Source organism: Balaenoptera musculus, chromosome 7 (assembly GCF_009873245.2).
Source record: "Balaenoptera musculus isolate JJ_BM4_2016_0621 chromosome 7, mBalMus1.pri.v3, whole genome shotgun sequence".
Classification (NCBI taxonomy): domain Eukaryota; kingdom Metazoa; phylum Chordata; class Mammalia; order Artiodactyla; family Balaenopteridae; genus Balaenoptera; species Balaenoptera musculus.
In genome coordinates this window covers 40,013,432-40,038,237 of record NC_045791.1, presented here as the reverse complement: position 1 = coordinate 40,038,237, position 24,806 = coordinate 40,013,432, and the positions used below count along the sequence as shown (strand labels likewise).

The window sequence follows — 24,806 nt, the reverse complement described above, 5'->3', positions numbered from 1 at the left end:
TCAGATTTGGATCCATGATCCCTTTAAAATCTTAAAGATTATTGAGGACCCCAAAAGTTTGTATATGTGGGTTATATCTATTAATATTTACTATATTAGAAACTAAAATTGAGAAATTTTAAAGTATTTATTAATTTACTTAAAGTACAATAATTAACCAATTAAATATTAAAATAAATAACATAATTTTTAAAAGTTACATAATTTTTGTAGTACGAAAGCCAATCTAGCTAAAATAATGCCATTTTACACTTTTGCAAATCTCCTTAATGTCTGGATTTTCATACCTGTTCTTCATTCAGTCTGTCCCAGTATGTTGTTTTTGGTTGAAGTATGTGAAGAAAACGTGACATCACACAGATATGTAGTTGGAAAAGAGCCTTAAGGAACCCCAGGGATCTTTGGGCCACATTTGAGAACTGCCGGTGTAGGGTGGTAGAAGTTTGAAACTTGTTTTGTAAGAGAATATTTGCTATGTTCTTATGTGGACGTAGCAATGCTAATACTTTCCCTACTTATTCAGCAAATATTTACTAGTGGTTACTAAATGTCACCTAGTGTTCTAAGCATTGGAGGCATGGTGATGAGTGAGACATAGCCACTGCCCTTATGTAGCCTAGAGTCTAGTTGGGAGGGACAGATAATGCATATGAATGACTAAGATAATTTAGATAGTGATAAGGGCTATGAAGAAGGCAAAATGGGATAGTCTGATGGAGAATGACTTGGAATGTAGAATGGGGATCAGGGAAGACCATTCTTAGAAGATAACATTTGAGCCAAGTCTTCAAGATGACTCCTTTCAGAGAGGTTCAATCTCCAGTAATGAAAAAAGTGAATATGTTTACCTTATGCTTCATAGGTAAACCTGCTATTGCTCATCGAGATATAAAATCAAAGAATATCTTAGTGAAAAAATGTGAAACTTGTGCCATAGCAGACTTAGGGTTGGCTGTGAAGCATGACTCAATACTGAACACTATTGACATACCTCAGAATCCTAAAGTAGGAACCAAAAGGTAAGATAACTTACTTTGGTAGCATACTGAGACTTATGACTGCCCCATAAACATGAATGCCTGGGATATGTGTATAGGGAGGTGGGTGGCAGATCCAAAGTGGGAAATCATTAGGCCCAAGAAAGCAAGAAGTCTTCTCTGGGTCACCGAGAAATCAGCGGCACAATGGTTATAAAGCAAGAAGAGTTGGCATTTGGTCATATGGAAAGTAGGTATTTGTGTGGGGAGTCCAGTGGAAAGGAATGGTGGAAGTGATGGTGATAGATTATTTTTAGTGTGCCACATCTGAGAATAGTTTTCCTACAGAGAGGAGGAAAAAAATGTTAGCAGTGTATAGCTCCTCCAAAGCCTTTATATCAAGACTTCGTAAATGAACTGAAACTCAGGGCTAGTTCTGTACATTCAGGTCCTAACAACAGATATAGAATCAATACGCTGAACTAGATAGATGAGGGACTCTATATAATATTCTCTCAATATTTAAAAATATTATGTAACATATTTACCTATAGTTGTACTTATCCTTAAGTCTCTCCAGTTGATGTATATTAAGGTAGTATGAGTTTGGATACAATTCCCACTTTCAAGGAACAGAATCTCTGAAAGTTAAGAACAAGCATGATTTATATAGAGCATACCACACGTATGTCAGGACAGGCCCATTAGTAATGGGATTCCTGGTGTTTTCTTATTATAGCCAGACTGTGGCCATATGGCCAGCATACTTCCGTTTCCTTTCATTTGAATTTCAGGATCTGTGCTACTTTGGCATAATTCCAGGTTTCTTGACCTTGAAATCAGAAATAACCAAAACACTTTCCTGGAGTTGTTAAAGGCCCTTGAGAGTAGAGAATTTCTAAGCTGGTATAGTTGGCCTACAAGCCATATTTGAGATTCCAGGGCAGTCCCTCTGAGTCCTTCACTTTGTTCCCTGGGAGACTTTAATGGGACCCCAGAAACACTTCAGGACAGTTTATTCAGACTGGGCAGCCCTAAGGGACCTCTTCTTTTTTCCCTTTAAAAAGCAAGTTTTAACTTGTCCATCAGGGAAGACTGGGATGCTGAATTCCTTCAGAGAATCTAAAGATTTCAAAAGATTAGGAAGAGTATTACATCCTCACCTCAATATTCTGAGAAATTCTCGAAATATCCCTAGGACAGCTAGGCTCAGTCAGGCCCCAGGGACGGTAGAATTTTTGATTTAGTCCTATTCCAGCAAGGCCGTAATTTTATTGGAGCCAATATATAATATGAATATATGTCTTGGAGCCAATGTATAATAACACTGTTCATTCAGAGCAAGTATTTGTGGAGTGACGCTGAGCACTGAGTTGGAGTACTGGGCCCACCATGATGAATAGGACGTACTCCTTGCCCTCAAGGAGATTTCTGGGCTCCAAACTACTGGAAACTGAGTTCCATCTTTCCTACTGAGTGCTTTCCAAGTATTTGGCTCCTGGCCCAGAGGCTTTAATGCTAGGATGATCTCTAGGTCTATTTAAAATGTTTTTAAAATTATCGTTCAATAAGTGTATTATTTAATTTTACTCTATTATAGTGGCTCAGATCAACCTGTAAATTTGATGTAAACTGCCTTAACATATTGTATATCAGGATTTATTAACATTGTGTTTTACTGGACTGCTATAAAATCATACACAGAATCTGAAGTGTGCATGTTTTTGAAGGTACATGGCTCCTGAAATGCTTGATGATACAATAAATGTGAATATCTTCGAGTCCTTCAAACGAGCTGACATCTATTCTGTTGGTCTGGTTTACTGGGAAATAGCCCGGAGGTGTTCAGTCGGAGGTAAGATTTTGGAAATATTCTTTGTGTCTGCCTTTCCTTGATGCTCTAATTCAATGCACTATATTGAATCGTTTCTAAATATTTAAGAGATTACCTTCTGGCGATATCTTTCCAGTGGCAAAAGTGGAGCATTTTGAACAGAACGGAGATTTTAGATTGTGATTACCGCTTAGTTCTCCTGATAATTCTGATTTCCATAATAATACTTTGCAAAGCACTTGAAAATCTTCTTCTTTGAGCTGTTATTCCTATTTTATATCAGAAGTTAAACCCAAGGAAACTAAATGACTTGCCAAGGCCTCAGGACTTAAATTGAAGTCTTCTGGTTCTCAGGCTTTTCTTGTTCATTTCTTTCCGGTGATGATGAATGTGCGGGGATTAAAGTGGAGGGCAGAGGTAAGCAAAGCAACTTCCTGACTCCACTGCTCCCAGCAGTTTAGAGATTAATAGGAAGATTAGAGATTAAGAGGAAGAATTTGGGAAGATGAAACCCTGTAAATGCAGTCTGATGGAGTTGTTTCATCAGTGGAGAAAAGTTAAATCCTGGTAGAAGATGATTTAGATTTTTCAGTTTCAAGTGAGACAGACTTAGTCCTAAACCTTGGTTTAGCAACTTCCTGAATGTCTGACTTTAGGTGAGTTATATGGTCTCACTTTCCTCATCTGTAAAATGAAGATAATAAAACTGACCTCTTGGGCTTTAAGGGTTTAATGGACTAATTCAATTAATTCATGTGAAGCTTTTTGTAGAGAGCCTGCTCAGAGTAAACATTCAATGAAAGAACTGTCATTATTAAACCACTGTCAGTTTTTGCATTTTGTATTGATGTCATTTTGCCTTACATCAATCTCATTTTTAAAAAAATGAAAAGCTTAAAAGCTTAAAATTATATTTGAATGAGAAAACATGCTTTCCCCCTTTTATTCCTAGGTTAGATAATAAAATATTCAGGACGGTGAAACTATTCATAGAAGCAATAGACTTAGAGTGGTGCAGAAACAGAACACGGACACTGGAATCCCCAAGCCTGGGATCGAGTTCCAGATCTGCCACTTACTAGCTATGTGACCTTGAGAAAATTCATGACACTCTTTGTGCCTCAGTTTCCTGATTCTGTAAAAATGGGATAATATGGTACTTTCTTTAGTCAGTGCTTTTGAGGAATAATTAGTTAAAACATGTAAAGGGCTTAGGAAGGTGCTTGGTAAATAGCAAGATTCAAACATGTTATTATTTTTTTAAATTTCATACTGATATTTGTCTAGATTTGCTTTTAGATTTTTGTCCTTAAATTTTCTTCAACAGTTGAAATAGTAATTTAGTTAACATGATTTGAATGTCATTTTCTAAATTATGCCAATCTTAAATGTTTAAATTAAAAGAACTATAGTTTAATTCAATTGATTCTGTAAGGAAATTCTTGAACTCAAGTAACATTCTGATAATTAAGGTCAAATTTTTGTCTATTATTTGAGACTCTTTAAATATTAACCTTCATGTTGAACTGTTCATCTTCAAATACCTTTGGCCATTTCTCTGGAACATTCTCAGATGTAGTAGCTATAAAATCCAAATGTAAAAAACTCAGCTCTTAAAAGATTGCCTAACAATTTTCAAAAAGAGAAAGCTATTGTGTTTTGAAAAGGAGAAATATACTTCATTCATGGAGAAATATACGTCATTCACAGATCAGTGAGGCTTGCTATAAATTTTGTAATTAGGTATTACTTCTGAATTGCACAATGGCATTTTATGTAAATCAAAATTTACATAATTTTCATAATATAAAATTATATGTTTATAATTATTAAAAGTTATGTAAATGTAACATAATATTTTATATAAAATTGTATATGTATAATGTATAATTATATAAAATTATATATCTTGTACAGTAATTACATATACTTTTGTCTCATATAACTTATTTAATTATCAAAATTATATAAATTTTCATAGTATAAAATTTCATAAACTTATATAACTATTCAACTTAGTGCTTTAAACTTATATCTTTGGTTTTACAATGATACATAATTTTAATAAGCCTGATTTTCCAGTTTTCCAGGGTACCACTTGTGCCTAGAAAACTTAATTGGTATTATTTTGAAATAAACATCTTTGTTTATTATTCACACTGGGAAATTTATTATGCAACTTTTTTATAGGAATTGTTGAGGAGTACCAGTTGCCTTATTATGACATGGTGCCTTCAGATCCCTCAGTAGAGGAAATGAGGAAGGTTGTCTGTGACCAGAAGTTCCGACCAAGTATCCCAAACCAGTGGCAAAGCTGTGAAGTAAGGCTATGTTCTTATGTATATTTTTCCATTATAATTTTGAGGTAAGTATCAGGGTGGATTTTCAGAGACCAGAGTCCTTCTCTTTATCTAGGCATCCAATTCATTTCATGTATGTAGGTATATGTCTTCGTATAAGCTTCAGAAGGATTTTATTCCCTTTAGCTGTCAGTATCATAATGCTAAGTTATGTGGCAGGAACAACCTTGACATCCCAGCGACTTCACACAAGACTTTATTTCTTGCTATGCCAAGTCCCCTACAGGTTAGGCAACTTTCATTGGAATCTGTGCTCCCTGTGGTGACTCAGTAATCCAGGTGACTTTGATCTTGCGATGCTGCTATCTCAACACATAGTTTCCAGAGGTCTAGATCAGGAGAAGAGAGGAGCTGGAGGGTCACACATTGGCTCTCTAATACTTTGGCTCAAGTGACATATATCATTTCCACTCATGGTTCATAGACCAGAACAAGTCACACGGTCCCATCCAGCTGGAAGGGAGCTGGGAATGTTGGGAACACAGGCATATTCGGTGGGTAGTCAATGTCTGTGCTACACAGAGTATTACAATTTCAGCCATCCTTAGAGTCAATAAATTATTCCTAATCCCTAACTTGCTGAAGTTTGAATTTATTCTCTTCCATCAGAAAAGCTTCCCCATGGCAGGGACCATTGTTGTTTATCTCCTCATCTTGAACCACACATGTAGTAACCATCATAGAGCAGACATATTGCAATGTTTGTTCTGCCTGTGTGAAGAGAGAGATTTCTCTAGCTCCCACAGGAAGTAGAAGGGAAGGTGGAGGAAAGACTATAAATCATCTAACTAGTTCCACAACTATTTTAATGATTTAATCTCCCCCATCCCAATTATGACTGTTTGTCTTCTGCCATATTTAAATGTAATGTTTGAGGTGATTTTTTAGGTGACATCTTTTTAGTTTTGGCTCTGTCATATGTCATATCTTATACAGTTACTTTTTTCCTCATTTTTCCTCTCCTTCATGTTTCACTCAACTCGTTTCCTATTTAAGGCAAGATTTATGTCCTGATATTTCTATTTTGTGTAGATAGCTTACCTACATGCTCATTTTAGAAGCAGAATTTGAGGCATTTATAAGCAAATTGAAATTAAATTAAAATTTTTTCTGATGTTAACCATTTCATGCATATGAGAGGATATTAACATATATGTAAAGTTATATGTAAAGATAATAGAATTCATGACCAAGTTAAAAAAATAGAACACTTCCAATACCTTTGAAGACTCCTCACCCCTCTGAGAGGCTACTATTATAACTAATCATTTTATTATTGCTTTGCTTTTCTTTAAAATTTAGCCATACATATATATATATGTATATATATATATGTATGTGTATATGGCTAACTTTTGTTTATTTGTGAAATATATTAATGACACTTACTATAGATATTCTTCTTAATTTTTTTTTTTTACTTTACCTTATATATGTATAGCTATAATCTGTTTATTTTTATATCTGTGTAGTATTCCATTGTATGGCTATAGCACAATTTCTTTTTTTCACTCTACTGTTGATTGTCACATGTGTGATTTTTAGTTTCTTTTAAAACAATACTGCTGTGTGTGTGTGTGTGTGTGTGTGTAAAAATTATTTCTTTAGGGTATAAAACTATAGATTCTTTTGGAGTACCTACATAGATGATCATATTCCCAAATAATGAGAGTTCGGGACTCATACCTTTCTTATTGCAGTTTCTAGGACTTCCAGTATAATGCTGTGTGAAAGTTATGATACTTTTGCTCCTTAAAACTTTGCATGTCTTACCTTTGACACCTTTTTTTATATTAGTTTTGTTTTTTATTGTTTGTTTTGGTTTTGGGGTTTTTGTTTTCTTTTTTAAATTTTCTTTGTTTTTTGTTCTGATTCTGTGAAAAATGCCATTTGTTTGTTTTGTTTTAAATATACTTTTGCTTTTTACTTATGTTTAGACTTTTCTCTTTGCTTTTTAAAATGTACTTTATTTTTTAAATATTTTATATCATTTAATTCTAGCATCTAATGTTTTGATAGGTTTGATTTTCCTGTTTGTTGTTTTGACTAACTCTTGCTTATGATACTTTATTTCCTCATCTTGTGAATTTTCACTATGAGCTCAGGCTTACTGCAACATTTTAAGGCTAAGGTTTGATTTTTTTCTTTACCAAGATCAAAGATTTAGACAATTTTCTTCACAAAGTTCCTTCTAAGACCAATTCATCCTTACAGTCTGGACTTTGTAAATGTCTTGATCTGACACCTTCTGTGTGCTTTGGGCTGTATTTCCTGTCTTTCACATGTGGTCCATCAATTCTGAAATTCTAGACTGTGAGATCAGCAGATGCCATCAGAGCAACGCCTTGCTTCAGTGGTTTCTTATACCTCTCTGGATTCATGCATTCTCATTGTTTTCCCCTCTGAGTATTTATCTTATTTATTTACCAGTTCACTTATACTGATTTTTTTTAATTCAAAAATTTTGATATTAGTACTTAGATCATTATTTTATTGTGGCATAATTTACATATGATAAAATGAATAAATCTTAGTATACAGTTTGATGACTTTAAAAAAAAATGTATACATGTGTACTTACCATGCAGAGCAACATAGGGAATTTCCAACCCATCCCTTATCCATTTTTGTCTTTCATGTCCTTTCTTAGAATATTTTAAAAGATAGTCATTCTACCATATTCCCAGAATTTTCAATTAAAAGAGGATTAATAGCCTCCTTCTATAGGATTAATATCTGTGTTTTGACAGGATTTTAAAAAATATTTAAATTCCACTACAAAGATTTTAAAGAAAGTTTATGTATTCTGAAAGCCCAAGGGCAGAAATTGTTAGCTTTTTTATACATAACATATATAATTTCTTAATTGAAAACATGTTATTTTCATGCAGCTTGAAGGAAGAGGAAAATTTTCATAAAATGCATACAAAGATTAATTATGTTTCAAAGATTACTGATCATCTCAAGAAGATAAAGCTATTCAATCGATTTCACTTACTCTAAAAGGATGTTGTGTAAGGTGGCCATATTCTCTTTCTTAAAATTACATTCAACAGAGTAGGTGGAAGACATATAAACAACTAATCACTAAACAGAAAAGACTAATACAAATGAAACTGGTCCATCATTTCACATTATGGTAATCAAACATGACCTTAAAAATGATAGTGTAATTCCATAAACCAAAATGCCACTGAGCAGAAGCTCCCTATCATCTCCTATAGCTACCTTCAAGGTCCACAAATGATGGCTTCAAATCATCTAACAGATCAGTGGGCCCTGTGCCTCTGCCTGAAGCCAGAGGAGATCGCCTGGCCCCTTTCTGAGAGGAGACACCTGGTGTGTCTGAGAGGAGACACCCTGGTCTCCCTAGGAGAGGAGGTGCCCTGGTCTCTGTTTGAGGGGAGACAGCCTGGGCTCTGTCTGAAGGGAGAGCCCTGGTCTTTCTATGCTAGAAGTTGACCTGGTCTCTGTCTGAGGGGAGAAACTTTTTTCTCTGTTTGAGGGGAGAGCCTGATCTTTTACTGAGAGAAGTCACCTTGGTCTCTGTCCATGGGGAGACACTCTGGTCCCTCTCAGGGGAGATGCCTTAGTCCTTGTCTGAGGGGAGACAGTCTGGTCCCTTTCTGAGAGGAAATGTCCTGGTCCTGGTCTGAGGGTAGATGTTCTGGTCTCTGAGAAGAGACACTCTAGTCTTTTTCTGAGAGAAGTCACCTTGGTCTCTTTCTGTGGGGAGATGCTCTGGTCCCTCTGAGGGGAGATGCCCTGGTCTCTGTCAGTGGGGAAATACCCAGGTCCCTTTCTGAGAGAAGTCACACTGGTCTCTGTCTGTGGGGAAACACTCTGATTCCTTTCTGAGGGGAGACACCCTGGTGCCTTTATGAGGGGAGACACCCTGGTCTTTTTCTAAGAGAAGTTCTCTGTCTGGGAGGAGAAGCCACGGTCCTTGCCTGAGGGTTGATGCCCTGGTCCGCGTCTGAGGGGAGATGCTCTGGTCCCTTTCTGTCTGGAAACGCCCTGGTCCTTGTCTGAGGGCAGATGCCCTGGTCCTTGTCTGGGGGGAGATGCCCTGTTCCTTGTCTGAGGGGAGACACCGTTGACAGGATTTTTGAAGTGATTTGGCCCTGATCTCCTTCTCATATTGATTTAAGTTTACTATTTCTGTATCAGAGCTTAGCATCGATTCCTGTGTTTGTGGTTTTTCTTCTCTCGTACTGTGTTTTGTGCTAAAGACTTTGATATTTTCTCTCTTAAAGGCACTCCGAGTCATGGGGAGAATAATGCGTGAGTGTTGGTATGCCAACGGGGCAGCCCGCCTAACCGCCCTTCGGATTAAGAAGACTATTTCTCAACTTTGTGTCAAAGAAGACTGCAAAGCCTGATGATGAGAATTGTGTTAAAAAGAAATCTCTCACATCTTTCTTTCTCATTTTTCCTTTTTATGTGAATTTTTTGGCCTTTGTTTTGTCATCGTTGCTATTGTTCTACCTCAAAGATAATGCAGTGCAGTATTTAAGTGCCCAAAGGCACCATGAAAAAATAACTAAAGTCAAGTATGGGCTGGAGTTGACTTCATCCACTCCCCATGTTGTCTTTAATTTTATTTTGAAAAGCAACACATCAACTCATACTTTTATTTAAGAAACATATTACAAAACTGTAAAATAAGCTATATGAAATAATGAAAGTTATTAAGGTTTTATTTTACTTGAATCAGGAGCACATGAATGAATAGAAAAGAAAATATAAAAGCCCATTGTTTTTTCCTGCGATGAAAACATGTTTATTAAAAATGTGGACTGAGGATGTTATATCTAAACAAGACTTTAGATCATAGAATCTGTGGTTTTCTCTCTAAACAGGATCTTTTAAAAATTAAATATTGCTCTGAACTTTAGGATACAAAACATGTAAAAGTAGTGCTGCTCAGGTGGAAGATGGAAGGGAGATCAGATCACTTCCTTGCTTTCTCCTTCCCTGTTCTTCTCCTCTTCATAATCCACCACCACAGCAGCCCCTGAGGCAAACAGTTGGAAAGTCACTAAGGTTGTTACTTTCTCTTATTTTCAAATGAGACACCTGACACCTTGAGACACTGACAGATGTCCCAAAGTCACATAGCTAGTGATAGAGCTGGCACTAGGTCCAAATCTTATGATAATCCACATGGTAGTTAGCTAGCTTCCTACTTTCCCTTTAATTCCTATAGTATTTTTTCTCCCTATGGAGAAACAACATCTTTCATGATGGAATTTGTGGTTTAGTCAAACGGAAGACAAATTAAGTTATTTTGCAGAATCGTAATGGATCTATATGAACTCTCAGGACAATATCCACTGACATTTTCCTCATAGAAATTCCATAGTCACCCTATTTGTTAGATGAGTTTTAATGTTCTCTGAATACTTCCAGACATTAATCAGTCATAAGGTCATAAATTGTCAGAGATGTCTTTAAGATGTATTGCAGAGGTCCCTATTACTTTTGTACATATACATTTAGAAAGAGAAGAACGGAAAAGGAAGAGGCTACTAGGGGATATTTTGAGGAAAAATTAAGAAATCTCTTAAATGAAATATAATAACCAAACCCAAGCAAGCGTTATCAGTAAAGAGATATTCCCTTACCCTTTCAAAATGAGCAATGGGTACAGAAGGCTCATGATAATTTTGCTTCTATTCTATTTCCTGTGGAGACAAAAGTGATGCATTCTGAATAATACATGGAACATTAAATATTTCCTTCAAATCTATAATTCTGCTTTGGTGAAGGAAGATTTAACATGGTATCGTTTATTGTTCTAAAACATTGTTTCCTAAACTCTGTTCCTTAGAATGCTCTTCTGAGATGATCAAAGACCAAAAGTGTTCTTTGATAGATTCTTAGAAAGTGATACCGCATATTAGCATAGTATGTGCTTTGAGGAGTCTAGCAGTAAAAAACTGTTACTTGAATTTCTTTAAACTGGATTTTCCAAATTATTTGACCAATGGAACTCTTTCATAAAAAACAGGGGAAACCTTTTACTAGCCCACATTTTAGTTTATACAAAGCATGCCTTGGGTAACAGTGTTCTAAAGGATATACCTGTGTATTATCACATAGAGCACAATCTAGTGATTACACTTCATTCCACTATGGAAATCTGTTACTAAACCCATCTTCATTTGACTAGGATGAGATATCAAAGGCAAAAATCTGACAGCTGTGGTTTGCATATACCTTCATTCTCATTCATGCAATTATCCATTCATTTAAAAATGTGGGGCACTGCATATCTTCCTTGCCACAATTTTGGGTTCAACAGGGAAATTAAAAGGTGGATAGGTTCTGCCCTCAGGGATTTTAAAGTCTAATTTGGGAATGGGAACAGGGATGTGGGTGTGTAGGGGAAGTAACTTGACAAATAGGTATAATACAAGTGAGGATGTCTTGAATTCTATATGACCGTGGGTTTCAAAAATTGCTCTCAATTTCCAACACATTTAGAAAGTATCTTTATTGGTTATTCGAGACAATCTAAATTATGTAATCAATTTTTTAAAGTGCATATGGGAAGGAATTCTAAAAAGAGCTTCTGTGAAGGAGTAATCTTGCTTGTGCTTGTTACCTTGGTTTCTCATAGATTGTTTCTGCATATGTGAGAATGAAATTATTTATTTACTATGATTGTACTATAGTTTCATAAAAACAAGAGTAATATTTCCTCTTTTATTCACATACAATGGGTGAATATACTTATTTAATTTTTGAGAGAGGGTGTTTTATAATCGCCATTTTCCTTGACATTATGTTTTATAATCTATTTGAAGGTGTCCAAATATAATTCCATATTTTTACTGAGTCAACTTTCACTCTAGAGAAATCTGTACATTTTGAGATATTTTTCTTGTTTTTGTGTTTGTTAACTATAACTCCTAAATGAATAGTCTTATATTTCGATTTCCAAATGCATTTTTAAAGAAAGAGGGTAGGTTAACATAAATTATAAGAAAAAGTTACAAGTTCTAATTTTTCCTTAACTTTCAGAATGATTATAAATAGAAAATGCTCATTTACAGAAATATGATGCAGTTTAGAGCATTAGGCAAATTTACTGTATATAACCTGTGCTGTTAAACTTTATATTATTTCTTTTTAATGGAGTCATTGTGTAATATTTATTTCTTTTGAATTGTGTTACAAGCAAAAAATATTCTTCTTAGGCTCAAAGTGTCAGTGTTCTTTGCTCCTTTCAAATATTTTGGCTTTGGGTATAACGTGAAGCTTGGGAAAATGCTATTTATGAAATTTCTGTACTGTACTGTACTGTATAAAGTGGTGATGGGATTTATATGCAGCATCACTTCCTTAAACTAAGGGAAACATCATTTGTTGTCAATATTTCAGCATGAACTTGTTGCCTTATAAGCTAAGCATTTAAGTGTGTAATTGGTACAGATTCTGTTGTGTGCTTTCTTCTGTCTAAAATATTTGGCATGTCACATCTAGAATTCTTAATTTATGTTCTGACTTGAAAGTTAAGTGAAACATGACTGTGTCGTGCACTATTTTAGGTATAGCACTTGCTTCTCATCTTTATACTTTCAATTAACTTTGCATTTTAAATTTCCATGATTATATGAAAATAGTAACCTGATTGCAGTGTCTGAAGACTTCAAAAACAGCTTTTATTTTAAAATGAAAATCTACAATAGATTCACTAGGTTAGACGTTCCATAAAAATTTATTATTTGTAATATTTCTACCTTAGTAGAATTATTAAATGAAATGAAAGAAAACTACTTCTACTATGCTGGAATTTTGCCACCATGTGACTTATTGGGGCAGAGAAAACTCAGGGCTATCTCAGAATTTATGCAAAAGTACCAGGGAAACTACTTAGCAAATCCTCTGAAGGCAGGGAGCTCACGTTTGCCATTATATAAAGTTCAACTTAAAATTACTTAGCAGGGAATAGTTTCTGATTAATTATTTAAAATAAATACAGAAATGTAATTCATTTACAAAAATTTATTTAAAGTATGGACATTTTATTTCCCACCAGGAAATTAAGAAAGTAAAAATAGCAAATGAGTGAAGGTGATGGCAGTTGATGTCTTCAATAATTGTTCCTTTAAATAAATTTACAAGTACAACATTTTAAGTTATTTGGAAATGTTTAAGAATTAGTATCTTAAACTGGTGTCATTGTGGTTTTTGAAGAGATTCTAAATATTTTTGCTTTTGTGAAATATATTCTTCTATGTTTGATAATGTTTTGCATTAGCTCCCTCCACAAGCTAATACCTACATGGACTTGATGCATTATTTAGTGAAGACAGTAATCCCCTTGCTCCCGAGGGCTTCTTCTAAACAGAAAAAATGTCAGTTGGATTACAAAAATTTCAATAAATGTTAATATTAAATAGAATTTCTATAGTATAGACAATTTTTCAAAGTGTTTTAATACAAATTTTCAGATATTTGGCTTTCTTTTCTCCCTCTAGCTTTTCTTTTATGCTTCATTATTTTTCTCACCTCCTTTTAAAATATTCCCTCACTGTCTCCCCAAATTATCTTTAGTCTCTAACTAAAAAAAAACCCCCAAAACTAGCTACTATTTAACTTAATCATTTTACTATTTAGCCTTCTAATAAAGGGAGAATCCCTTCGTGGTCTAAATTATTTTAGAGGTGTCACAGACAAAAACCAAACCCAGTATTTGGGAATTGTAAAGGATGTAAGGGATTTTATAATTCAATTCCCGTATTTTGTTAGATGAAGAAACTGAAGATCAGAGATTGAATGACCGCTAGTTATTAGCAGAACTAATGTGAGAAGCCAGTGGTGACACCTACCACACTGCCCTGCCACATCCAACATTTACTAATTAAAAAATAATTAGCATCCATCTACACCTACGTTGAATATAAACTAACATGCCATTTAATGGTGATGATCAAATCCCCCTTCTCTTTTTATTTCTGCTAAAATAGTCTGCTCACTCATGGTGAGATCAGTGAGAAAAACTAAAATAGGCTAAGGAAGAGTTGTAAAATAGTTGTCCAGCTAGGTAGGCGACCACTGGAGTGCTGAATAAAATTTAGAAATTGTGAGAATATAGAATTTCTTAGTGCAAGTAGTGATAAGAGATTCTTCATGACTTCTTTCTGTAAGGACTCTTCTTTATATGCATTGTAGTGGGAGTGAAAGATGATTTGGTAGTTGAATGTGGAACCATGTTTAGTAGCACATTATCTTACTTCTTTCTTAGTTTCTCATTAGTTCATCCTCGGCATTCACATTCTTTCAGTGCATTAAAAAATATCTTTGCTGGATTTCATCAATTCCAATCACTGTTCTTTTAGTATTCTAGCTCCCGTCCAGATTGCTACACACTGAACCTCTTAGCAAGATTTTAATTTCCCATATCCACATATGAGAGCTTTCATCTCATGCCTTCTCTGGTACTTTTTCATTTGGCATTATGAAGAGTGTATTTGTTAATGGCAGAGAAGACTTTCTTTTAAATTTTAAAAAGACTAAGCAGTCTAGGTATATTCTAGCTTTTAGCTAACATACAAGGGATGTCTACTTTTGCCTTAATGATAAATTCCACCTAAGACGTGGATTGGACAGAGAATGTGAAATATATGTCCCATAATGTGATTGCTAAATTTCTTTCTGCTATATTTCATACTATTGCTTTGTTTTGCTTTGACTGTCTTTTAAAATTAAGCCATTATGCCATATGGTTTGGAATATAATATTATATTGATGTTAGGTAATAATCCCTATTTAAAAAGTCCCTCTATTAATATAACTTCCAGGATACTTCTTAATTAAGTTGTAGATTAATACAACATTTGGGAGAATATGAGCTCTATCTAATCCTAGATTTTAATATTTTCAGATATGACTAATTTTTTTTTATCATTGGTCAGTGTTATCCTACAAGAAGTTTTTCTCTCCATAACTAACAGTTTTAACTGCTAGATTTTTACTCTGGGCTACATGAACCTGAATACTAGCATAGCCACTAAGAATCCAACTGCATTAGGGAAATTAACCTTACGCTGAGTGTCACCAGATCCAGCTGGGCGTGTGCTTTGCTCGAATCCTCTCAGCTGAGGGGTAGGTAGGGGCTGAACTTCAACCTGCAATTGCAGAAATATTTTTATAGTTTGCAGAAAAGCACCGTATTAGCTTATATAGCTTTAGAAACGGGCCTGCTTACACATCTTCAGAAAATGAGAACTAAAACTTCAAAATGGTTCCTGATATCTGCAAATTGAGAACTTGGAAAAAAAAATACTTTAGATTTTCATCCTACATTCCCAAGAGAGCAAAAGAGATTGCATGTTTATCTTGTTGATTTAATTTTTCAACCCAGACAATAGATAGCAAGACACATGGACCCTAATTTTTATATCTCCATTGAGTTTTTAATTCCACGCCCAAACCTACTCACTGACTTTGCCTTTAAAAAGGCACTTACATGCCTAAATTCTGTCTAACTAATGCAGGATTAGAGTGATATTTACCAGTATCTCCATTTCCTCCAGTAGGCTAAATACAAGTAGTTAAATATTTTTAAAAATCCAGCTCTTTTTTCTCTTTATGTAAAGTAAGGTTATTTTAGCCAAAATACTAAATTCTAGTTCATTTCCACAATGACTAGTGTTAAGCTTTTGTACTCTTCTGATCCTAGACTGGAGAAAATTATTCAAACTTAATCTGTGTTTCAGATTTTAAAATATCCTAAAAACAGAAAATCAGATTCAGATCTCAAAAAAAGTAATTCTGGATTGACTTTCAAAGTACTAATACTAATTATACTTTTCTTTTGGTAGTGTGACTTTCCTTATACCTAAGAACATATTACAAATGTCAAAACCATTGCATTTTGACATTGCAAAACATGCCTTGAACTCTTGAACTACTGTGAAAAGAATCACTGTTGTAAAGACATTGTAAGCTAGCTGAAATTCTTAAGAATGTAAAAAGATATTACCTTTCAACAGACAGGCACAAATGAATGTATATAAGAAATATGAAGAAATAAATTAGGTTTTAAAATGAGAAATAGGCAATAAATTGTATAAAATATGTAGATGGAAAGTTTAGTAGTTGCAATTTAATCATTGATGCTGAAGAGAATTCCAAATTCCAAAGAGAAATGAATGATATTCAGAGGTTTCATTAATTTCTAGCCTGTGGAAATATGCATTTTATAGTAATATATGTATACTTCTTTTGTTTAAAAATAACAGTATTTTAGAATTTAGTATGAACTCAGTGATAGCCTTCATACCAAATGTTTAACTTTACCAAAAGCAAGTCATAAAAGTATTTATTTTAAAGCTTTTAAAAATATTATTGCATAACTTTCAGTTGCCTCCAGATGTAAATAGGTATCTGCCTAAATGTTATATTTTTATGTATGCATTTTCCAAAAATGTATTGTTTTGTAAAGTGGCAAAGATAATAAATTAAGCACTCCTTGAACTTGTTTCTGTGAAGCATATAGAGCTCTATTTTAAATAAAAAGAAAGTGTCATATTCCAGTTTCTATACAATTATGTTCTATTATTTTAAAATCATATTTATATTTGCATTCAGTGTATGGAGGGGGTTTTGGAAATTTAAATGCTGGCTCCATGGGCACTGGAATTTTCCTTCCTTCCTTCCTGGAAGAGACACTTGCTTCTTCAACGGCTATTTCTCTACATGAGACTTAGGACAATAGCCTTTGTTTTCTTTTTCCTGTAGAGTAACAGGAAAAATATTTGAGCTGGGTTGGCCTGCTTTCAAGCCTAAAATAGCTTCCTTCACACTTAAAATAAAAGCCTAACACTCACGAGGTCTACAAGCACCTTGGGGATATGGACCCTGACAACCTGTCTGCCCTTATTTCCGGCATCCCATTATCTCCAGCCCCAGCTGTTCTGGAGACACCTGCTTCTTGCTGTTCCTTGAACTTGCCCTACACATACCTGTCCAAGGGATTTGCTCTATTTCCTCTGCCTGTTCCTGCTCTAGACATTTGTATGGCTTAAGTTTCTGTTCGAAAACCATCACACCAAACAGACCTTTCTTGCCACCCTTTCTAGAGCAGCACCCTTGTCATTCCATCCACTCCGTCTGTTTTATTTTTCTTTATGGCATTCTGCATTAGCTGGCATTATATTATATCATGTGTCTTGTAGTATATAGAATCATGGTGACTAAATCCTTGAGCACTAGAATTAGGGGTAATTTCAGTTAAGTTTGAAGATGTAGTTTTAAAACATTAAGACTAATATATTGTTTTGCACAGTGAGTAATACTGTATGGAATGCATTAACTCTCCCCCTCCCCCCAGAAATGTCTGTAATAAAACCCAATCAAGAATAGTTTAGCCAAATTCATAGTGGCTGTTCCAGACTGACATTATGAGAAAATTAGGTTGTTTGGTTTATATTTCCAACCCTACAAAGATTTTTCTAGGACTTAGCATAAGAGAAGCAGAACCCTGCATTGGTTTTATTTTTGGTGTGGGTTCTGAAGTTCTTTTGCTTCTTCATTTTTTTCCCATTTGGGGGGCAGTTTTGTTGATATGTCCTCATTATCTTGCATTCAGTGGGTACTAGCCAGATTTACAAGCCAAATATTCTTGCTCAACAATCATTAAATCAGGTTCTCATCTGACTTCATCATTAGCTTCTTCTTGGAGTTGAGGAGAAAGGCAAAATATATTTATTTTACATCAACCTAGATTGTGAAACCTATGCAATAAATAAAACAAGTGGTTTAGTTTCAGCAGCACTAGTGTTAGTATTTTATCCTCAGCTCTAATTTTGTAATAACTTTTTAGCATTTGATTTTTTAGCACTAATGTGTGCAAAAGTTGAACATTCACGCTGATGAAATGATTTACCTAATGAGTGAACTTAACAATTGAAGAGTTACCTTTCTTCCCTTAGGATGGATTCCTGGAGATCAGGGAATTACTAAATCCAGGCTGTTTTATGGGATGTTCTAGAAGAGATTTATGACTTTTATGACTTCTAGAGGAAATAAATGTATGTTCAGTTAAGGAGGGTTATGAAAACTTCAATTTGAATAGTTTCTTTAAAATTATTTAATAAGAAACATTTTTCTATAGTTTTTAATGCTATATCTAACAATGTTTAATTAAAATCGCTTCTATAATTAAAATAAGTTAAAATTATTTTCCTCTCATATATTAGTCAACAAATCTTTATCAAATATTGCTGCTGCATAGTATCGTAAGAGTCATTGTAGGTGGTGCTAAGAAACCAGTAAGCTCCTGCACTTAAGAAGATAATCTATTAAGGAAGACATAGCATGTACACGAATTGCTATCTAGCTTTAGAAGCTAGTAATACAGAGAAGTCATAAGGAAGAAAATTATTAAGGCTGAGTGTGGGTACAGATATCAAATGATAACAAAGACAAAGAAATGAAGTATGAGTTAAGCTGGAAGAGTCAAGAAAACTACTGAGTTGATACTGTAAGATGGGAAAGATCTGTATAAGTGGAATAAACAGAGAAGTCCTTGGTAGGAAAAAATATCTGAAAGTCAGGAATGCTCATGGCAGTGAGTAAACACGGAACTAGAATGGAGGGTCTGATGAGGGTCAACATTTAAACTTGATTCTGCCTTTGAGGGAGACTGAAGGGTTTAAAGCAGCAAAGATAATGTGACGTTGGTATTTAATAAAGGCAGTAAAAGAGTTATCTTCTTAGGAGATTTATCAAAGTAACCTGAAAATCCCACCATTACCTTTCTTCCCTAATTGGTCAATATTTAGAGAGAGCAGACAAGTGAAGAATTTCAAGATAAGCTGTACGGTTGGTGTCATGTAGGTGTCTCTATATGGTACTTTTTCCCTACTTTTTACTGTGTCTTAAAAGAAAAGCAAATTTTATTCACAAGGAGAGAAAAATTAAATGAAAAATTATTAAAGATAATTAAAGATTTCATCTTTAGTAATTTAGTTTTATCACAAATATGACCCAGGGTATTTTAAAACACACACACACACACACACACACACACACACATACACACACAGAAACAATCATCTTAAAAAGTCTTTCTTGTAATTTTATCTATGCATGAAGAAATTTCCAGGTGCCACTGAACTGTGTGCAGTAAATTTCAAATATAATCAAATTCGGTTTAGAAATACTAATGGTGATTTCATAGAAGAACACTTGCTTCAGCAACTTAGGAAATTACACTTGATTTTCTTTTGAGTGTTACTCAGTTGTGCTTGAAATTGTTCATTTGAACTCTTCTAAACAAGAAGCAGGTGGTTAAATGTGGGCGCTGTTTCACACTTACACAAAACATTCCAAACACAATGCACTTTTGCCATTCGAATCTCAACCAGCTCTCTCTTCTCTCTCATAGCCTGTCCTTCCTAGGCCATTTGATTTGACCTCACTACATCCCTGAAGGGAGAATTTGTTCAAAAGTAGTTACCTGCTAGGAAGCATCAGACTATTTTTACAATCTTCCAGCTAAAGCTTTTAATGTGGCAACTGCTGGTTACTGAAGCAGTTTAGGAAAAAAGGAACTGCTGAGTTTGCCTTTTATTTTCAAATGGAGAAACACAAGGTGACACAATCGCATGAGATACAAGTGAACCAGAAACGAGGAAATACAGCCTAGTTTTCTGCACAGAGCAAAAACAAGACTTTCAATTCTATACCGCAATCTGGATCTTTGCTTTTATATAATATGTGAACTAGTTTATAAAATGTGCTTTTCTCTAAGTCAGCTTTTCCTTTATCAGAAATGCATGGGTGATATCATGAACCTCTTACTGAGAATCCATTTGCTGAAGAGTACTTATTAAATAGCCCAAATTTATAATCAGGTAGGAAGATTACATTCACAGAAATTCATAGAAATACATAGACGTAGCTATTTCTTTATTTCTTCTTTCCTTTCTGAAACAAACTTCTGTAGGATATATTCTCTCCCATCTCCCCTCTCATCCATTCCTCAGTCCACTGTAATAGACCTTTTCTCTCATTGCTCCTCTAAAATATCCTTCTCTATGCTCAGGAATGACCGTATATAGCCTAGTGCAGAAAACACTTTACCCTTTTCTTTCTTAGTCCTTCTAGGATCTTTGACACAGAATGTCCTCTCCCAGAATTATTTTTCCTTATTTTCTGAAATATCATTTTCTTCTGGTTCTCCTCCTACTACCTCTTTTTCTCTTTTTCAGTGTTCTCCACAAAGTTTCTCTTCTCTGTGTATCCCTAAAATGCTAATATTTACCCAGGATTCTGGCTTTGGCTCTTTTCAGCCTAAAAATTCCCTTTTGGTGATCTCATCTGCTCTTTTTCTTTAACAAACCTACACATTTGTTCCAGACTTCTCTTCTAACATCCAGTCCTAATTTTTAGTTGCTTCCTGATGTATCCACTCTGATGTGCTGCAATTACTTGACTCAAATGTCAAAATGTCCTTTTTGTATCTGACTTCGTTTGCTTAGCATAATGTATTTGAGAATCGTTCATGTCGTTAGATGTATCTGCAGCTTGTTCTTTTGTATTGCTGGGTACAATTCTGTTGTATTAACATATCACAATTTGTTTATCCAGTTACCTTTGGACATTTGGGTTTTCCAGTTTGGAGCTATTATGAATAAGTCTGCTATGAACATTCATGCAAAAGTTTTATTGTGGATAGGTATTTTCGTTTCTCTTGGGTAAATACCTAGGAGTGTAATTTCTGGATCAAATGATAAGTGAAAACCATTGTCCAAAGTATTTGTACCGTTTTATACTCTCACTGTCAATGTATGAGGTAATAGTTGCTCCCAACTTTTTCATTTTAGCCTTTCTAGTGACAATGCAGTAGTATCTCCTTGTTATTTTTTAAAATTTAATTATTTTAGTTATTTATTTTTGGCTGCATTGGGTCTTCGTTGCTGGGCACGGGCTTTCTCTAGTTGCGGTGAGCGGGGGCTACTCTTCGTTGCGGTGTGCGGGCTTCTCGTTGCAGTGGCTTCTCTTGTTGCAGAGCATGGGCTCTAGGCGCATGGGCTTCAGTAGTTGTGGCGCACGGGCTTAGTTGTTCTGTGGCATGTGGGATCTTCCCCGACCAGGGCTTGAACCCGTAACCCCTGCATTGGCAGGCGGATTCTTAACCACTGCACGACCAGGGAAGCCCTCCTTGTTATTTTAAATTGCAATTTTGTGATGGCTAATGATATTTAGCTTCATTTCCTGTGAGTATTGACTCATATATTGGGAGGTATGTTAAAATATTTTGCCCATTTTAAAATCGGTTGTTTGTTTTCTTATTGTTGAGTTGTGAAAGTTCTTTATATAGACTAGATACAAATATTTTGTCAAACTGAACTCATTTTCTTCATGACAAACCTGTGCTCTTGCCTATGATTCTCTTGTTCCACCCAGTAACCAAGTCCTATTGTTTCTAGTTCCTTAGTATGACTATTCCTCCTCTCCATCTTTATGCCGCTACTGTTTTAGCTCATTTCTACTCTTTGTGTTTCCTCCTTTTCGGATAACATTAGCAATAGTTCTAAAACGTAAGTATGATGACTCTAAATCATAAAAAGTAGAGGGCAAAATCTCATTCTCCTTCTTTCTGCTTATCAAATAGGAATAAGCAAGTTCTATATACTTTGACCAACAGATCCTTGGAAAAAAGAACATCTTTCCAGAAGTTGGCAGTATTCCCCCTTTGCAGATGACATGTTGTCCTTGCTACTGGAATCAGTCTTCTGAGCCCAAATCTAGTTTACTGGTAGTTTTGTCCTGAGTTGTCCATACTCCAAATGATTTCTACCCTTTTTAACTTATTATTCAATGTATTGTTTTATGGTCTGGAATATGGTTTATCTTGGTGAGTACTCTGTGTGCACTTGAAAACAATATGAATTCTGTAGTTTTGTGTATAGTGTTCTATAATAGTAAATAAAGACACATTACTTGATAGAGTTTTCAAGTCTTTTTGAACTATCTGATTTCTATTTTCTATCAGTTACTGAAAGAAAGATGTTGAAAACTCCAAATATAATTGTGGATTTGTCGGTTTCTGCTTTCACTCAGTCAGTTTTTGTTTATGTATTTTGAAGCTGGTTTTAGGTGCATTCACATTTAGATCTTATGTCTTCTTGTTAATGGATCCCTTTATTATTATGAGATATCTCTTTTGAAATCTCATAATATTCTTATTCTGAAATATGCTTTGTATGATATTAATATAGCCAATGCAGCTTTCTTGTAGATTGTATTTAAAGTGGATTTCTTTTACACAGCATACAGTTGGGTCTTACATTTTTAGCCAGTCTGATAACCTCTGACTTTACAAAATTGGAGTGTGTAGGCCATTTATATTTAATATAATGATCAATATATGTAATTTTAATTTATTACCTTGCTATTTTTTTGTAGTTTTCTCATCTGTTCTTTTATTTTACTTTTTTCCTCTTATTTTATTTTGAACTAGTTCACTACTTTTACTGTTCTAATTTATTTCCTCTATAACTTAGCGACATCTCTTTTTTTTTAAGAGATCACTGTAGGTTTTACAATATGCAAATTTAATTAATTTATCCTAATCTACCTTCAAATACTGTCATATCAGTTTACATATAATGTAAGAATTTTACAAAATATATTTCCATTTTCTTCCTCCTTTGTGTTTTTATTGTTGTACAATTTACTTCTATATATGTTATAATTTCACAATATATTGACTTAATTTTCACTTTAAATGGTCGGTTATGTTTTAAATAAATTAAAAATCCTTAAATGAGCACTATATTTTCATCATATTTACTATACCTGATTCTCTTGATTTCTTTGTGTAGATTTGAGTTTTAATCTGAGGTTATTTTCTTCAGTCAGAAGATTTTCCTTTAACATTACTTATATAGCACCAAATTCTCTCAGCTTTTGTTAATCTGAAAATACCTTTCATTTTTGAAGAATATTTTCACTGGACATAGAAATCTAAATTGCTTTGTTTTGTTTGTCAGCACTTTAAAGATGTTGTTGTGTTATCTTCTAGTTTGCATTATTTCTGATAAAAAAGTCAGTGGTAATTCTTGTCTTCCTCTGTATTATCATGTTTTTTTGCTTTTTTCTTCAAATAGGAGGCTTCAAGTATGTTTATATTAGACAACCTGATATTGTTCCATTGGTAGCTGAGGTTCTAATCATCTTTTTTCTGCTGCTTCTTTTCTGTGCTTCAGTTTGATTCATTTCTATTGCTTATGACTTAAAGTTTATTGTCTCTTTCTTTTGCATTTTCCAATCTGCTTATATACCTTTCTAGTGAAATTTTCATTTCTGATATTATGCTTTTTTCAGCTCTAGAAGTATTGCTTGGATCTTTTATACACCTTTTCTTTTCTCATTATTTTCATGTGTACTTTTATGTGTCCTTGAGCATATTTATAGTAGCTGTTTTAAAATCTTTGTCTTCCTTTGGGTCTATTTCTTTTAACTGCTTTTTCTCTTGTTTATAGGTTATATTTTTCTTCCTCTTTGCATGTCTAGTAATTTTTTATTAGAAGCTGGACATTATAAAGGCTACATTTAGTGAGTGTCTGGATTTTATTGTCATCCTTTTAGGAGAGTTGAAGTTTGATTTAGAAGGCATTTAAGGGGCTTGGAGAATAGTTTTATCCTTTCAAATCTTGTTTTCAAGATTGTTTTGTTAATCTAGCTACTTTTGTTAAAGTAGCCTAACTCTAGGGCTAGTTTAACACTATTACAAAGGTGTGACCCTCCTGGGGTTTCAACTGAATGCCCCAGGTTTCAGTAAGCTCTCTATACACTGCCTGGTCAGTACTCAAACATTTCCCAGTCCTGTGTGAGCTCTGGGAATTGTTCAGTTTACAACTTCTCGATAATTGTTCTTTGCCTTTTCTCATCAAGATTCACCTAAGCATGCACTGCACTATATTTGGCAAAAGACTCAAGGGTACCTCTTTGCAGACATTTGAAGCTATTTCTCTGTGAAGCTCCCTCCTGTTCTGCAAATATGAGTTATCTTAGCCTTCTCAAACTCCAAACTCCATCTCCTCAATTTAATGAGCTTGGCTCCTCCTCTCTCCTCACAGTCCTCCAGGAAGTGCCTCTAGGAAAAGATCCTGGGCAATGATGGGGCTGCCTGTTTCATGTGTTTCCCTCATTTTAGCAATTATAATCCTGTGCTTCCTATTGTTGGATGTCTGAAATATATATATATATGTAAATATATTATATATAATATAAAATATATAATACTCCATGTATAGTTGACCCTTGAGCAATCAATGTTGGGGTTAGGGGTGCCAACTTTTCATGCAGTTGGAAATCCGCATATAACTTATAATCAGTCCTTCATATATGCGGTTCCTCCCTATCTGCTGTTTGGCATTCAGGGATTCCACCAACCACAGATGGTGTAGTCCTGTAATATTTACTAGTGAAAAAAATCCTCACCTAATGAAGCCACACAGTTCAAACCAGTGTTGTTCAAGGGTCAACTGTATATTACACAAGTATATTTACATATCTATTTCACATACATATTGTGCATATATTTCATTCATTTCAGATTTTTAACTCTTTATGGCAGGGAGGCAATTATAGCACCAGATGGTCTGT

The 24,806-nt window shown here is 34.5% G+C and overlaps 1 protein-coding gene across 1 annotated transcript in view; it reads left to right on the top strand.

Annotated features, from left to right (window-relative positions):
* ACVR1C (activin A receptor type 1C) overlaps positions 1-9,553 on the top strand; it is a 90,583-nt gene extending 81,030 nt beyond the window's left edge. Inside the window, exons 6-9 of the mRNA XM_036858068.1 lie at positions 863-1,019; positions 2,708-2,832; positions 5,002-5,132; positions 9,428-9,553. Of these exons, the coding sequence (XP_036713963.1) occupies positions 863-1,019; positions 2,708-2,832; positions 5,002-5,132; positions 9,428-9,553 (539 nt within the window). The remainder of the gene's footprint in view (positions 1-862; positions 1,020-2,707; positions 2,833-5,001; positions 5,133-9,427) is intronic.
* The last annotated feature ends 15,253 nt before the right edge of the window (positions 9,554-24,806 follow it).